We start from the raw sequence: 16812 nt of genomic DNA, 5'->3' as shown, positions 1-16812 counted from the left end.
TTGAAATGGGTCTTTAATTTTTACAGTCTATGGTCTTTAGTGACAAAGTATACCAACAGGCTATATAAAATAAAATGTCACAACCCTGTCTCTTTTTGTGAGACCAAAGATCGCCCGTTAGATATACACAAGACGAATTATATCTCATGTTCGACCACTAGACTAGACATCAGAGCCAGCGGAAAACGTCAGAAGCACTAGCCGAGGTAAGCCTATTCCAGGCGGGGTACATGAGCGCTCAGCGTCCGGTGATCACCTCCGAAACTGTCAGATCAAATTTTTAAATAGGCGTGATCTTAATAAATAAACCACAGATTTGAGCTTTAAACAACTACATTGTCGACTGAAAAACTTTTAAAACTACATTTCGTGACATAATAACAGTAGTATTTTTAAATTTCGCGGCTTTTCAGTTAGCTGCTAACATTAGTTTTATTTTACCTAGAAGTTGCAAACACAACTTGTAGAACTAACTTGTCACATTAGTTTACCCGGATAGTACCTTGCAGGATACATAACTATACACGAATCCGACGAGCGTTCTGTGTAGGGTGCCATCTTGTGGCGACGCCATTACTGAGCTGTTACCGGTATGTAAACAAACCTCCGTGATAACGCACCCTCGATGACAGCTACAGCCAGGCAGAATGACTTGTTGGGTTGATGATGTTAGACAGTGGCCTCCAGTCACAGATGAAGGTACAAACGATCTTACAGATTATTTATGAAAATAGCTTGGCAAGCTAGCTAGGCTAACGTTAGCTAATGAGGAAACTATAAAAAGATCTGTCCATTTGGCAACAATAAATAAATGAATGACATCAAATAAACGAATTCATGTTTTTCAGTTGTGTCCATTATTTATCTAATTTTCACATTGCAAGAGGCAAGGGTAAGGTACAGCTAGAAAGTATACATAATATCGACCAATTAGTGTTTTTAAACCATGGAAAGAGGTCGATGTAACAGCAGGAGAACAATTATGTCACGCCATTGAAACAATTTAAAACGGAACATGTTTTCCCACTCGACATTATAAAAGTTGTAACGTTAGTGACAGTCGTAAATCGCGGGCTGTTTATTCCAGTGGACGCAAGTTGCAACTAAAACAATAGGAGGCAATGGCGCAATGCTACCCAGCAACAGCTCAGTTATGGCCCCCGCTTACTTCCGGTAGTTTCGCCGGATTCGTCTATAAGGTGTCTGAAAATGCCTTTAAGAGACATACATGAGCTTCACGTTACAACTTACCAGCAAATTCAGATGGGTTGTAGGCTACACTTCAGCAGCTGAGGCTGCTTGGCTGAAGAGGCGGGTCCACTGGCCGGCTCAGTCTCACACAAAGCCCGCCCTTTTACCCATATATGGATTGGCCAGACAATGGGCGGGGCTAGGATTTCCCAAGATTTTCCAAGATGGCGCCGCCCCTACCCCCCATAAACGGCTTCAAAACCGTTCTTCAGAGAGTCTATGGGTGACGTCACAGACGCTTTGTCCATATTTTTTACAGTCTATGGGAAGCACGACCTGATCGTCATGTTCCTGAGAGGAGCGAGGAGACTGAATCCTCCTTGCCCTCCTCTCGTTCCCTCTTGGGACCTCTCAGTGGTTTTAACTGCCCTGCAGAGTGCCCCTTTTGAGCCTCTGCAATCAGTGAAGATTAAATTCCTGTCTATGAAGACAGCTCTGCTGGTAGCACTGGCCTCCATCAAGAGGGTAGGGGACCTGCACGCACTCTCCGTTGACGAAGCGTGCCTGGAATTCGGGCCGGCTTTCTCTCACGTGATCCTGAGACACCAGCCTGGATATGTGCCCAAGGTTACCACCACTCCCTTCCGGGACCAGGTGGTGAACCTGCAAGCGCTGCCCCTGGAGGAGGCAGACCCAGCCTTAGCACTGCTCTGTCCAGCACGCGCCCTCCACGCCTATGTAGACAGAACGCAGTGTTTCAGGACCTCAGACCAGCTCTTTGTCTGTTATGGTGGGAAGCTGAAGGGAAAGGCTCTCTCCAAGCAAAGGCTGTCTCACTGGATAGTGGACGCCATTGCTTTGGCATACCAGCAGCAAGGTTGACCGTGCCCCCTTGGTGTGACTGCCCACTCCACCCGGAGTGTGGCGTCCTCTTGGGCTCTAGCGCATGGCGCCTCGCTAACAGACATCTGCAGAGCTGCAGGCTGGGCGACACCCAACACATTCGCCAGATTCTACAATCTCCGAGTGGAGCCTGCATCCTCTCATGTACTGGCTTCAATCAGCTAGTACCGGACCCACTCAGGTGTCTTCGCTTGCTCGCCATTCCACTCCGCGGTCTGGATACTTGCGATATTTTCCTCAGGTGAGCTTCCTCCCAAGCCCTGAGTTCCTCCAGCACTGCTGACGTCGACGGCAGTGTCTATTACCAGTGCATTGGCTAGGTGCCTCCGTGTGCATGGTCCCCCCTCTGGGCGACCCCCACATGTGTATTTCCACTGTAAGCCTCTCTGAGTATGTGTCTTTCCCTCGGCAAGCCACCTTGCCATCCCTGGGGTTGAAATATTCCACCTGCGGCTGGACACCCCAGTGTTCTCCATATGCATCCCTCTGGGTCATATGTGTATTCTCTACTCAGGAAACGAGGGTTACATACGTAACCGAGACGTTCCGTTCAATAACTGTAAAATTCACCAATTGTGCATATGGACTGTATGTAGTGTATTTGTGCACAAGTGACCGACTCCTGTACACTCCACTGCACACTGAACAAGCAAGACACAAGAGTAGTTTTTTACATTTTTCACATCTGTGTAGTATGACACATTTCTGGCTAATCATTTGATGTATGCATGTAGTTATTATACAATAACACATTTATTTGAAGAGTTAAAGTAGTCTTAGATGAAGTGTTTGCTTTTGCAAAAAGTGTGGCATTTTGCATGCTGTGTGGTGTGGTGTCTTCCGGGAAATGGAGCTATAGTTTCAGAAAAAAATATATAGAAAAAAACACAAAAAAAACAACAACCTGTAAGCGTGTAGTTCCGCATTTTTTACACACATGCACCATGAATAATCAGAAATCATGAACAGCCAGGAAGCTCATTCACTTGACAAGCTTTTCCCATTACGCTCCATATATATATATATATAGTTACTCCTGGTTTGTTTCAGTGTCTGTAACCCAGAATCTTTGTGCACAGTTGTAAAATACTGAAAGGCTACTAGCCATGTAAATGAAAAGCAAGACAAGTCAACATTTTACAGCTACCTTTATCTATATAAAAATACAAAACTTAAAAAAAAAAAAAATTCCATAGGAAAGCAATATAAATGCAATCCCATCTCTTTCATATCCGCTTCAAATACATCAGTGCCATACAATTCAGATCAATAATACATATTTCAGGTCAATAATCGTAATGTTAAGTTACCAATCAAGTAAAAAAAAGAGAGAAATGATCACTGAGGAGGAAATCTTTGCTTGTCTTTATGGAGGGCGAGATCGAAAAGCAGCCATTTCATTAAATGTTCTCCCGACAAGCTCTTAACACTCCTCCATGGAAAGTAGCATGTGTAAGAGGGGGAATCAGTTCAGGAATAGACCTTCCTCCAACAAAGAATATCAGACACAATTAAACCTCCCTTGTATCCTCTACCCAAGTATCTGGCCTCAAATTACAAGTATTGGGCCATTCTACAGAATTGGTGCAAAGTCAGAGTTGGAAACATCTTGACATTTTTTTGTTTTTTCCCCACAAATTTTGCATGTATGCAATTTGTATAATATCCAAGGTACTCTTTTCTAGTAATTGTGCAGTTAATTCTCATATTGTTTTTTCAGAAAATGTTGGAATATTTTCCTTCTCCCCAAATTTGTCACTACCGAAACAATATTAAATATTTTTTTAAGAAGGCTTATAATGACCTATTAAGATTTTGTTTACATCTACCTTATAAATATAATTTTTTTTCTACTTTTAAAAAATATTTTTACAGGTTAAATCAATAAAGATTATAATTTTAATAATATTTTAAGTGTAATTTATGAGATTTGTTGTATTTTGAACCCAATTTTTCTTTGTAGAAGGCATAATGTTTATCGTACTGATTTCAAAGTTAAGGATTCATTAGTTTGAATATGCATTGAACCAAACACTATCATAACATCTTATTTGACAAAACAATATACTTTATTTTTGACAAAACATCCCATGTTACGGTAGTGACTGCAGATTTTTGGTAGTGACAGTAATGTTTTGGTAGTGACCACAATACTTAGTTTGCCATGGCTGAATCAGACTGTCCACATTTTATGTTAATATAAATAAATAACTATGATGCACATATGCAGTCAGTACATATAGCAGACACACATCTGACAGTAAATATCTTATAAGAACACCTAGAGCTATTCTATACTTTGGGTCTTGAGGTGGAAGTGAGAAGAGGTATGCTCATAGATTTTTCTTCCTAAAAAAACCAACAACTTACAATGTTGACTGTTTCAGAACCACTTTGTTTTATTTTCACATTTTCAACATTTTGTTTGTGAGTCATTCAGATAAATCTCCAGAACCACTGAACTGTGTGTGTGTGTGTGTGTGTGTGTGTTTACATAAAACATTAATTTCAGAATAATTTTCCTCATTCAGATAAATCTCCAGAACCACTGAACTGTGTGTGTGTGTGTGTGTGTGTGTGTGTGTGTGTGTGTGTGTGTGTGTGTGTGTGTGTCCCACATGGAAAGAACCTATATAAACATATATGTTTTAATATAGGTTTTGATATAGGATTTCAATATATGTGACATATATAAAATTGGCCGTTTTCCTATATTATATGTACATATATGCACATACATGCACATACATGTGTGCATATGTGTACATATATACGTCCGTATATGTACTTATATAGGTACATATATGTGTCCATATATGTACATATATGTGTGCATATATGCCAATATATAGGTGCATATATGTACATATATTGGTGCATATATGTACCTATATAGGTGCATATATACGTGCATATATGAACCTATATATGTGCATATATACATGCATATATGTACCTATATAGGTGCATATATGTACCTATATATGTACCTATATATGTGCACATATGCATCTATATAGGTACATATATGCACGTATATATCCAGCTATATGTTTACCTATATATTAGTATAATTATTAAAATCCATAGCTACTAGGCAACATAAATAATAGCCCAAAATGTAGAAATTTAAATTATTTATTTACTCAAGAACAATCAAATAGTACAAGAACAAAAATAAGACAAAAAACTGTACAGAAAAAAACCCCCAATTTATCTTGTTGATCTTCTCAGCTCCGTGAGCTTCGAATTGATAGATGTGCCTATCTGCCCTCGGCTGGCTGCCGGCCACTTCTTCAATGTAGCATCTAGAGAAGACAAAAATAATAAGACAGTATAATAATAATAACAATATAATGCTTCATCAGGAACCCAAAGTGCTTACAGTACAGCTGCGATTGGACACACATTTTGGATAAAGGGCTGATCATAATAAAAAATGCGTCATGTAAACACGTCAATTGGAAGATTCTGATTGGATTCTGCTAAATCTAAAAGAAATTCTGATTGGAAACATCGTCCCCCTTTTTTTTTTAGCAGCATCGTTCTTTCATATGCACATGTCCGTCATCGGGACTGCATTGTTAACAGTCACACGGTCAATCATGTGCATTCAAAGCAGTGAAAATTCATGGATAGAAAATTTTCAGAAATGTGGCTTTAGAAGAGGAAAGGTAGCATCAAGAAGTGAGCAAGCAATGAATTAGTATTATAGGTTCCAAGCAGATACAGTAACAATAATGGGTGCCCTACATTATACAGTCTCCATTGATGCCTAATAAACATTAATACAAGTAGGCTATGGTTAAAGTGGTGAACTTATAAAAAGTCTTAAAAGTTTTGTTTTCCCTTCTCAACGCATTATGCATTTACTCACCAATAATGGCTGCCTTTTTAATTTGGTCAAGGGCGACCAGCTGCTCCCCATCCCCTCTGGTTGGCTTCCCACCTTAAAGTAATATTTCAAAATTATTATGAAAGGGGGGTAAAATTAAGGTGGTGAAAACAAGAGATTTTTTATATACACATCACATTTTCTTGAGGTGCAAGGAAATACAAAAATGGCAAGTAAAAAAGCGATGGTATGCCCGCACACAAACATAATTTATTCCACAGAATATGACTGACTTGTTTTTTTCAAGGACAGAAGAGATTAGGAACATGTTGTTTAGTACCATTCAGGTTGCTTTTCAGCAAAGTCTCCAAATCAAAGGTGCCCAGCAGCAGATTCGGCACCATGGCAGTGGCGGCAAGGCGGGCTGCTTTCCACGCTTCTGCCTGGCAAAACACCCCAGAGCCCTTTATAACTTCAATCTGAAAAATAATTTCACATCACAATATTAATTTATTGGCAACTTTTAGAAACTTTTTCATGTTTCATATTGATTCTTATGCTTAGCTTCCCAAAAGTTAATAGGTTATGATGTATAAATGCAGATTAATGATAAAGATATGAACCAAATTAATCATTGCCCTAAACGTTATTAAAGGAGAGAAGGAGGAGGTTGGATGGAGAGTAGGGAAGGAGAAAAGACAGTGGGTGGAGAGGAGCGAAGGGGGGCAGGAGGAAAGGATGATTGTCTCTTATAACACTAATTGGCTCCTACAAAGCACACAGTTTATACCCATCCTTACTACATAATGTTATTCACCTGTGTTTTCGCTGTGGTCTCAGCTGTTGCTGCAGTCTTGTTAGAGAAGAAAAACATTGTTAAACTCAATTGTAAAACTTCAACAATTGTATGCATATGGGGCAAGTAAATTACATATTACCACTAACTATCCCAACATAAAAATCCCTATAGCTCAGTTGGAGCCTTAAGTAAAATAAGTACAGAAAAATCTGAGGTATATAAGGGTTACACACACCTGTGGTGTCTCTCGAAAGCACTGTCACCATGGGACTCTCTTTAAAGGGCTCGGTCTCCTCTCTGGAGTCTTAGAGAAGAAAGAAACTTAGTAAAACTCTACAACAATTTTTATTCATCCAAGCAAGCCACTATAGATTCTTATTTACAGGGGGGGCTTGGAAAACATTAAACATGTCAATAAATTCATAGCCAAAAATAAAAAAAATCAATAAAAAAAAATCAGCCAAACATCATAAAAATCCATATAGCTCTGTTTGAGTAACAAGTAAACTAAATAAATAAATACAAATGCAAGAGGGTTACTCACCGGTTGCACTTCTCCAAAAGTCGAGGAGACATCTAGATCAGGGGTCTCAAACTCGCGGCCCGCGGGCCGCAGATATTTTGTGGCCCCCTACTTGACATTAAAGTGTAATGTTAGTGCGGCCCGTCGTTGCGTGTGCCGCGTTTTAAATGGGCTACCATACGGTGGGTTTGTTGTCAATAGTTGCCATAGACAACCGCTAAATACTGCGCGCCTGGAAAAAATGAGCGCATCGCTTCAATTATGAGCGCGCTTGCCGCGCACGCGCACCTACATTTGAAATAACGAACTTGAGCTCGCAAAATATGTGAGCGCGATATGTGAACTGCCCCTTGTCGAGCTACCACCAACCAGGCCGCGAGCTACCACGTGTTGGAGAGAGACCCTGCTTTAAAACAATGTGAGAATAATCATTTTGAGCTTGTAATATGTGTCTAACAGGTTGATAAGAAGGTTTGCTTTGATTTGTGCAGTCAGTAATTTGCCTGAGACACTATACATGTGTAGAAAGAATTCAATAAGACGGGCAGACATGACTGCAAATATTTGTATTTCAAAAGCAATAATTGTTTTTCTAAGTATATAATAAAAGGAAATGTGCCTTCCAAAAAAAACATTCAATATCATTAATGTGTTGTATAAAGAAAATAAAAAGGACATAAGCAAATATAAATATTACAAATATGTGTTATAGACAAAGAAAGTTTGTAAAATGAACTTCAACTGTCAGAAGGACAGCTCATGAAGAACCAATCATGTACAGAAAGGAATGTTCAAATTCAGAGGAACAGTTCAGAAGAAACGTTACTAATAAAGATTGAGAAGATTGGATCAGTTGTGCTCCTTTTTTGGAATACTTGAATACTATTTTTTGTGGAATACTTGATGCGGCCCATCCTGACCCAGACTCTACCTCCAGTGGCCCCCAGTTAAGTTGAGTTTGAGACCCCTGATCTAGATCCTCCACAGGACTCCTTCCAGTCTTGTTCATAGAACAAAAATATAGTCATTCTCTTCAATAAATTAAAGTGCAAATACATCAAATAATTAACACTATCAATCAGCCCAACATCACAAGTCTCTACAGCTCTGCTTGAGAAACAATTTTAAAAAGCAATGCAAATCAGTGGAACTTACCTTTTGAGCAATAATGGCGAGGTCACTTTTCATTTGAGGGATTTCTAGAAAGAAGTTATATAGCCTAAAGAAAAAAACAATTACAATCACTAAAGCAGAATAGCACCCAGCAACTCAGTGCCCTAACGTTAACGTTACTCTTCGAAAGACATTTCCTGCAGCTGTGAACGCAAGCTACAACCCTCCAAAGCCCATTGATAAGGCTCTGCAGAGGAAACCTGGTTGTGAACGCAATTAAAAAAAATGTCTTTCTCCAATTTCTCTCAAATTCAAATTCCCCAGGGTTTTTTTCTGGAGCCGATTGCCTTCTTGAGCCGTTGAAGGCAGAGAAGCATAATTTATTCTCATGAACTGTAACGTTATGTTCTCTAGGCAATTACTTTTGTTAACCCTCTACGAATTACTCCAGAAAGAGACAAATAAATATAATTCTAATTTGAATCTTATCAACGGCTACGTTATATGAGCACCCACACTAACTTACCTCACCAGTTAACAACATAGCATTTATTTGGCCAAACACGTGTTAAACTTTCAGCCCATACAATTTCTAAGTTTATACTTCTCTGCCACCGCAATATCCATCTCCAGAAAAAAAACCCTGCTAATAAATATTAAAATTAGGAATACTTACGATTGATGATAAGTAGGACATAGCGGATCTCCAACGCTGATATCGCCATTTTCACTCCCAGCCGATATCTTTCGGCGCGAATCGTCAAACGTGAGGCTGATGACGTCATCAACTACGCAGCGCTGTAGCCATGGTAGCAGCAGAGTGGATAATTTTTTTTTTTTTTTTTTTTTTTTTTTTTTTTTGCAAAATTACAGAGTTTGATATCAAGTTCTTGACACATTTCTTTTACAGATTTTCACATTTGATAAGTATAAGTTGAAACAACAATAATTTGGAAAAAAAGAAAAGAAAAGAAAAAGAAAAAGAAAAAAGATAAAGGGCATCTCAAACATATATTAAATTCATTTAGCAGAGATACAGATCTTTGGGCTTTTCGATTTTTTAAAAACTTTACAGACTCAAAATGCTTGTCTTCAAATTCATTAACCATAGTGAAATGCTCAGATAGATGGGATGATGATGATGATGATGATGATGAAGATGATTACTTCAATGTATGTTCTGTTCTTTTTTTTTTTTTTTGCATATTTATATAGAAACTGCATTAAGACAATACAGAAAACATTGCATTTTGCATTGCATTTGGTGGAACGGTGAATGTGTGGATGTGTATGAGCTGTAATGTAAATCTGGAAGTGACTTGAAATTGGAAAAAGGGCTTGATTGACAAAATAAAAAAACTAAACCATTTTGTTATTTCCTTCTTTTCCACTATCTTCATACAAGGAAGAATTGACCTTGTAATAGCTTTCCATCTCCTCTCACTTAATTGCCATAGTTAAATTCCATAACATGCCAATTACATGTGATACCAATTTCCCATGTTCGCACATATACAGTTCTTGCATAATTTCTTTTTTTAGTTAGTTCTAGTTATTGCCTTGATAATAGAAAATATGAGCTAGGCATCATGTATGACAGTTGCCAAAGTGAGGTATAATGACCAGATCCTGCCATGAGCTATAGGAGTCATGTATGCACATATAGGGCTTATATGTGGATATAAAGAAGCAATACAGGGGGCTGTTCCATAAACCAAGATTAGAGTATAAGCCAGGCTTATTTCGGTTAGTCAGGCTTATTTTTGGTAGATTCGGTTTCATAAATCAAACTTAAAAAAGTTCAAACTCAGTTACCCTGGCAACTTATGCTGGGAAACTAGCCTGGTCCAGGGCAGGCTAACTGTCAGGCTAAGCCTCAGTTGTTACACAGATCCTCAACACTGACCGACAAGAACACAATGATATTACCACTGACAGTCTCTAATACCATTATTGGACTTTATAAATACACAGTATACAGAAAATCAACTTAAATAAGGCTACAATATAGACAATATAGACACATATATAAGGCGTTTTAAAGTTTAGGACATGTCATTTTTGTAATAAAGACATTTTAATTAAGGAGTGCCTCGGTTATCAGAGAATTCTTTCTCTACGCTGTCTAGATATAAAATGTATATATATATATATATAAAATGTACTTTATTATGTCTTTCAATTCAAACACATTTAACAAAATTATACAAATGGACAGTTCCTTTAAAGACATCATATTTTCCCCCAATAAATATTCCTTATTTTTCCTTCTACTTTTTTTTTCTTTTGTGATAATACCAACATATATATATATATATATATATATATATATATATATATATATATATATATATATATATATAAAACAATAAATAAATATTAATAAAAATATAACATTCACATATATCAAACTCTTATAATGAATGACACATAATTCCCAATAGTTATTCAAGTAATATTATTTAAATATCAAATATTCAATATTAAATAAGTAAAGAAATAACAAATAACTAGAAATAAAAGGGAAGGTTACATAAAAATGTAGTTCATGTAGGCCAATATATATTCCTTTATTTTATGGAATATTCTTTAATTTTAGAGTTGCACATATCTTTTCAAAATGTATACATTTGTTCTTAATTTAATGTTATCCTCTCCATAATGTACTTTAGAAACTAAATCTAAACCACTAAACTTAAAACTGGGGATTCTTGCTTTCTCAAAAAAATTATTGCATAAAAAGCTGTAATTCTCAGCATTCTAAATAAGTAGGCTATATATATCATCTTTATAAAGTAGCATAGGTCCTATACCCAAAACTATATTTTGTATCTTTATATATTTAGTTTCTTTAAAAAAATCTTCCCTGAATTAGGCTACTTCTGTTCAATTTCTTTTTTTTTATTAGAAGTATAAAATATATGAGTGTAATGAGCTAGAAGTTCACTGCAACTTATCCAACATCCTAAAGAGAAATTATTATAATTAGAAGATATTTCTAGTGTTATAAAGTATCGCATATTAATTTTCCAAGCAAAATGTATATTTTAGTCAGAATTATTGCGCTCCTATTTGGCGCGCATGCGCGCAGCAGCGCTCGTTCAATATGAAGATTAGCAGCAAAATGGATACATTTGCACTACTTTCTAACATTTACAGATGGAGAATATAACTGTAAAATGTCATTTTTGCACTGAGGAAAAAAAAAACATGTCACAAACGCATAAAACAGCACAAAATATACGCTGTTTGGTGGTGGATCGATTTGATCCACGATCGACCTCTAGGGCTGCTTCAGAAACGCGTGCACACGCAATTATCTAGACTAGATAAACCTGGATCAAATTAGTGAGATTGCGTGAACTTCAATTACCTTTTATGGAACCACTTTAGCCCCAACTTATTTGTTAGGCTCATTCAAGTCCGGTTTTGGAGTTTAATCCCCGCTTTTCTAAGCTTCATTTATGGAACAGCCCCCTGGAGACCTATATGGCCTGTATATGCACATATATGCACCTCAGTTTTGCCTATATGTGCAATATATACGCATATATATTATCATATATGTGCATATATGCTGTATATATGAAGCATATATGTTCATATAAACTGCATATAGGTTTCATATATGCGCATATATCCTCATATAGGTTCTTTTCATGTGGGGTGTGTGTGTGATATTTTCTATAGTCACTGATTTTTGCTCGTTTTCCCCCTTGTCCCCCAGTGTGTATGTGCACTGGTGTCTGAACACCCTCACTGGAAGTGCTAGGTGGTGTGGAAGCCCTGCAAAATGTATCCACCTCTTTTTGTCTTTTCACCACCATCCTGTGTCTTTTCTGTCTTTTCCTCCATGCCTTTCTGACATGTCTTTGCTCCCTGTCAGATAATTCACTGATACTCTTCAACTTTCCTTCTTCCCCTCGTTTCTTATTTCTTTCTATTTCTTTCCTTAAGTATTCCTCGTACTTCACTGGGTCTTCCCTCAACCTTTATTTGTATTCTCTCTGTCTCTCGGTTGTAGTTTTTCTATTTTTTTTAGGCGAGTTGGTGTTTTATGTCATTCTCCCTGTCAAGTTAATCATAGAAATTAACATTACTGACAACAACCTTACACGTAAGCTAGTATCATGGACTGCAACCTTAAGTAATTGTAACCTCATCACATTACAGAATTTTAACAGAATCTTGCATACTAAAACACTACTAAAACATACTACAGTAGTAATTATTTGCATAACTCTACTAAAATGTAGTTTATTCCTCCAAATAAATGATTATGTGTTCCCTTTTGTCACTACCAAAACAATAATGTCACAACCGAAACTTCAAGACATGTTTCGGTTGTGACTGTTTTGGTAGTGACAATTTTTGATACTTTTGAGCCTAGCTCAAAGATGCTAATCAGCACATGGTTAGCAATCACTGGTCAGAACAGTTGAACACATATAACAACTAAGTTTTATGGAATAACATCCAAAAAAGTTTTCTCAATAGCAGAAAAAATGAGTTTGGTAGAATTCCTTAAAGTTACACACAGATTTTTAGACTTTAGAACACATTTACCTCAAAATGATGGGATCAATCTACTCACCATATAGCACATGAGACAGAGGGACACAGGAATATTTCCTGATCAAAAATGTAGGGGTGTGGTTAAAATCAGTCTCAGCCAATGGACTACAACATTCACTGTTTTGGTTGTGAGATGAAAATGCAGGACACGTTTTTTTAGATAAAGTTTCATGATTAAAAAATAAAAAATAAAATAAATATATATATATATATTTTTTTAAAATATTCATAAAAAAAAAAAACGTTTTTTTTTTTTTTTTTTTAAGAATGGAAAAATGTGCAAAAAAAATTTCAATATAATTTTCACAAGTTGAAATTTAGGGGTTAGGGTTTGGGACAACCACCTCCTAATTGAAAGTAGCCCATAAATGATGATTATATATATATAAAGCTTACTAAATCTTGCACGCTTTGATAGGGATCAAGGATGCTTTGTGCCCCCACTTGCCCTCCCACGACGAAATGTCACCAGTCCTGAGCCTTCATGAAGTGAGACTTTGCCTAGGTAACATCAATCCGAGGAAAGCATCTGGTCCGGATGGAGTACTGGGACGGGTGCTAAAGGACTGTGCATCCGAACTAGCAGAAGTTTTTACCAGCATCTTCAACTTGTCACTGTCCAGGTCATAGGTTCCATTATGTTTTAAAGCAGCAACGATTATTCCTGTCCCTAAACAAGCCAATGTCACATGCCTGAATGACTATAGGCCTGTTGCACTTACATCCATCCCTGCAAAGTGCTTGGAGCGGCTGGTCATGAAACACCTAAAAAAGGCCATACCACCAGCTTTAGACCGGTACCAGTTTGCATATAAGGCAAATAGATCAACGGAGGATGCCATTGCTATGGTGCTTCACCTGCTGTTGGAACATCTAGAGCATAAAAACACCTATGCACGGCTGCTCTTCATTGACTTTAGTTCAGCCTTCAACACAATACGGCCAAATACACTTCTGCTGAAATTGTGTAATCTTGGATTGAACAAGTCACTATGTTACTGGATACTGGATTTTCTAACCAACCGCTCCCAATGTGTGAAAATAGGCGAGCACGTTTCTGACACCATATACATCAACACTGGTGCACCTCAAGGATGCGTGCTCAGTCCCCTGCTTTACACACTCTACACACATGACTGTTCCGCTTTTTTTTCCACTAATCATGTCATTAAATTTGCTGACGACACAACTGTGCTCGGCCTCATTACAGCCAGCAATGAGAAGGCATACAGGGCGGAGATCGATCTGTTAACAGAGTGGTGTAAGAACCATAACCTGTTACTAAACATCAGAAAGACAAAGGAAATCATAGTTGACTTTCGTAAATCAAACAATCTAGTTCACTCATCACTCAACATCAATGGAGAGGCAGTCGAGAGGGTGAAACACTTTAAATTTCTGGGTGTTACTATGTCGGAGGATCTGTCCTGGGGCAGGAGCATCAGTACAGCGGTAGGGAAGGCCCAGCACCGGCTCTTTTACCTGAGGAAGCTGAGAAGAGTGAAACTTCCCCAGAGGCTTATGATAAATTTTTACAACTGTGCAATCCAAAGTGTGCTGACTTATGGGCTGTTGGTGTGGTTTTCTAGCTGCACCACAGCTGAACGACAGCTACTTCAGAAGGTGGTGAAGACTGCAGCGAAAATCATCGGGACTACCCTCCCGGAGATTTCATCTGTGTACACCACCCGCTGTCTGCGTAAAGCACACAACATCATAAGGGACCGGTTCCATCCAGCACACGGCTTGTTCCGCCTGCTGCCGTCGGGCAGGAGGTACAGGTCTCTTCCAGCTAGAACCACTAGAATGGCCAACTGCCTCTACCCTCAGGCAGTTCGACTGCTGAATGAGCACCATTCCGGACTACCTCCTTCCGTTACTTAATTTACACATCTATCATTATTTAACATTACCCAATAACTGCAATAACTGTGAACTGGACTCTGCATTGTTGCAGCACACATAATTATACTTTTTCATTGATTGGTAGCAATCCAGCTTATACGCCCCTTCTCTGTTTATGTGTCACTATGGCCCTATGTGTGGAGTTAGTATGGACTTTATCATTCCAACAATTGAAACTGGACTGTGTAGCTCTATAGGTGATTCGACTTGATATTCCCTTGTCTTGGTAGCTGTCTGTTGCGGTGCCCTGTAAACAAACTGTTTTTATTGGTGATCTTCTGCACTTCATGAAAACCACTGTCGATTGTTGCTCTGATGTAATTTTGTTGAACTTCCAATGACAATAAATACTAATAATAATATTATTGCGGCTTTCAATAAATAATTGAAGGATCTTAGTAAACATCTAAGATTTTAATAATTAAATGCTTTTCAAATGTGTTTTTTGGATGAGGGACAGCAGTTTGCACCAATTCTGTAGAATGGCCCTAACTATATATATATATATATATATATATATATATATATATATATATATATATATATATATATATATATATAAATAAGTAGAAAAAAACTAAATTAAGAAACAGCCACAGGACTGTCAGACAAAATTGTGCGTCTTTCAGGTCTGCAACTTTTACAAACAAGAGGTAAAAGAGCTGCATTTAGAATAGTTAATTAAACTTATGTTGTAACTTAAAAGCACAAATTTGGAAATGGACCTCAAAACAGTGTTGTGGTGTAAAATGCATGTCTGAATGAAAACTTTTTTATTTTTTTTATTGGATTTCAAAACAAACAATCAATGTACAGTCAGAATTGCGGTATATACAAATCAGAGAAAGAGAAAAAAATAAAACAAGACAGCCAGGGGGAGGCTAAACATTACATAAAAAATATCAAAATTCACAAATAGAAATAGTTTTAATTGCTTTCTTATTGTGGGAATGAAAGATAGTCTTGATATATAATTGCATTTCTTTTTCAAGAACCAAAAACAAAGGTTGGGTTTATTGTACTTACATTTATGTATATAGAATTTAGCAAAGATTAAAATTAAATTTAGAATATAGTACTCTTTCCTTTTATTTGAGGGAATATTATTAAGTCTGAATGAGAACTGGCTCAAGCTGTGGTGGTCAGAGAGCGTCACAGCATTTGAGTAGGGCTTGGCTTGGCTGGCACGTCCAGGGTGCTCTCGCGCCCGCAGTGCGATGGCATGTTACCAGAGCTTTGCTCCTCAGCAGGAAGTGGAATCCCCTGGTCACGGATCTGCTGCATGCACTGCCTACAATGAAAGATCAGTCAGTCAAAAACAGCCTTTTACATTAACGTTTTTTTTAGTACAATAATCTGTAACACTACAAGGTGCATTAGTTTACATTAGTTAATATATGAACTAACAATGAGCAATACATTTGTTACAGTATTTATTAATCTTTGTTAATGTTAGTTAATAAAAATCCAGCTGTTCATTTTTTATGTTAGGTCATGGTGCAATAACGTCCCGGGTTACGTATGTAACCCTAGTTCCCCGAAGGGAACGGATGCTGCGTGAAATCGCAGTGGGAACGCCCCCCAGCGTAACGCGTCTGAAGCATGAATGAAATCAGTCAATGGATAGATGGAGAGATGGAGCGTCACAGCAAGTGACGTCATCGACCAGGAAGCTATAAATATCCCCTGAATACACAAGCCGCCAGCTTCTAATGTTACTGAAGCAAGCGATCCAGGGGATGCAGAAAGTATGGCAGGACACGCAGCGTCCATTCCCTTCGGGGAACTAGGGTTACATACGTTCCCCTTTAAGAACTACCGCTGCGTGAAATCGCAGTGGGAACGCAATACCCACGTCCCCATACGAACAAAACCCCGTAGTGTGTGCACAAACTGACGATAGAACCTGAGCTCCGGGAGTGGAGCCAAAGGCAAGACTATAAAACCTGACGAAAGTATGCGGTGAGG

The 16812-nt window shown here is 37.9% G+C and overlaps 1 protein-coding gene and 2 long non-coding RNA genes across 3 annotated transcripts in view; all 3 read right to left on the bottom strand.

Moving 5' to 3' along the window:
• Positions 1 to 6355: 6355 nt before the first annotated feature.
• LOC130088817 (uncharacterized) lies at positions 6356 to 7311 on the bottom strand. Its single transcript, XR_008807500.1, has 3 exons — positions 7273 to 7311; positions 6747 to 6782; positions 6356 to 6408 (listed from the first exon to the last, which is right to left on the bottom strand). It is a non-coding gene; the product is annotated as an uncharacterized LOC130088817 (long non-coding RNA).
• Positions 7312 to 8221: 910 nt separating this feature from the next.
• Positions 8222 to 9129, bottom strand: LOC130088836 (uncharacterized). The gene is made up of 3 exons (XR_008807506.1): positions 9041 to 9129; positions 8407 to 8450; positions 8222 to 8251 (listed from the first exon to the last, which is right to left on the bottom strand). It is a non-coding gene; the product is annotated as an uncharacterized LOC130088836 (long non-coding RNA).
• Positions 9130 to 15960: 6831 nt separating this feature from the next.
• The window catches only part of LOC130088876 (ornithine decarboxylase-like), a 50906-nt gene continuing 50054 nt past the window's right edge, over positions 15961 to 16812 (bottom strand). The window contains exon 9 of the mRNA XM_056255853.1: positions 15961 to 16135. Coding sequence (XP_056111828.1) covers positions 15997 to 16135 — 139 coding nt within the window. The 3' untranslated portion in view covers positions 15961 to 15996. The remainder of the gene's footprint in view (positions 16136 to 16812) is intronic.

This window comes from Rhinichthys klamathensis, unplaced genomic scaffold, assembly GCF_029890125.1.
Source record: "Rhinichthys klamathensis goyatoka isolate OS25496 unplaced genomic scaffold, OSU_Roscu_1.1 h1tg000123l_1, whole genome shotgun sequence".
NCBI lineage: Eukaryota > Metazoa > Chordata > Actinopteri > Cypriniformes > Leuciscidae > Rhinichthys > Rhinichthys klamathensis.
Note: the sequence above shows the minus strand (reverse complement) of the source record. Positions and strands in the feature narration are given on the sequence as shown.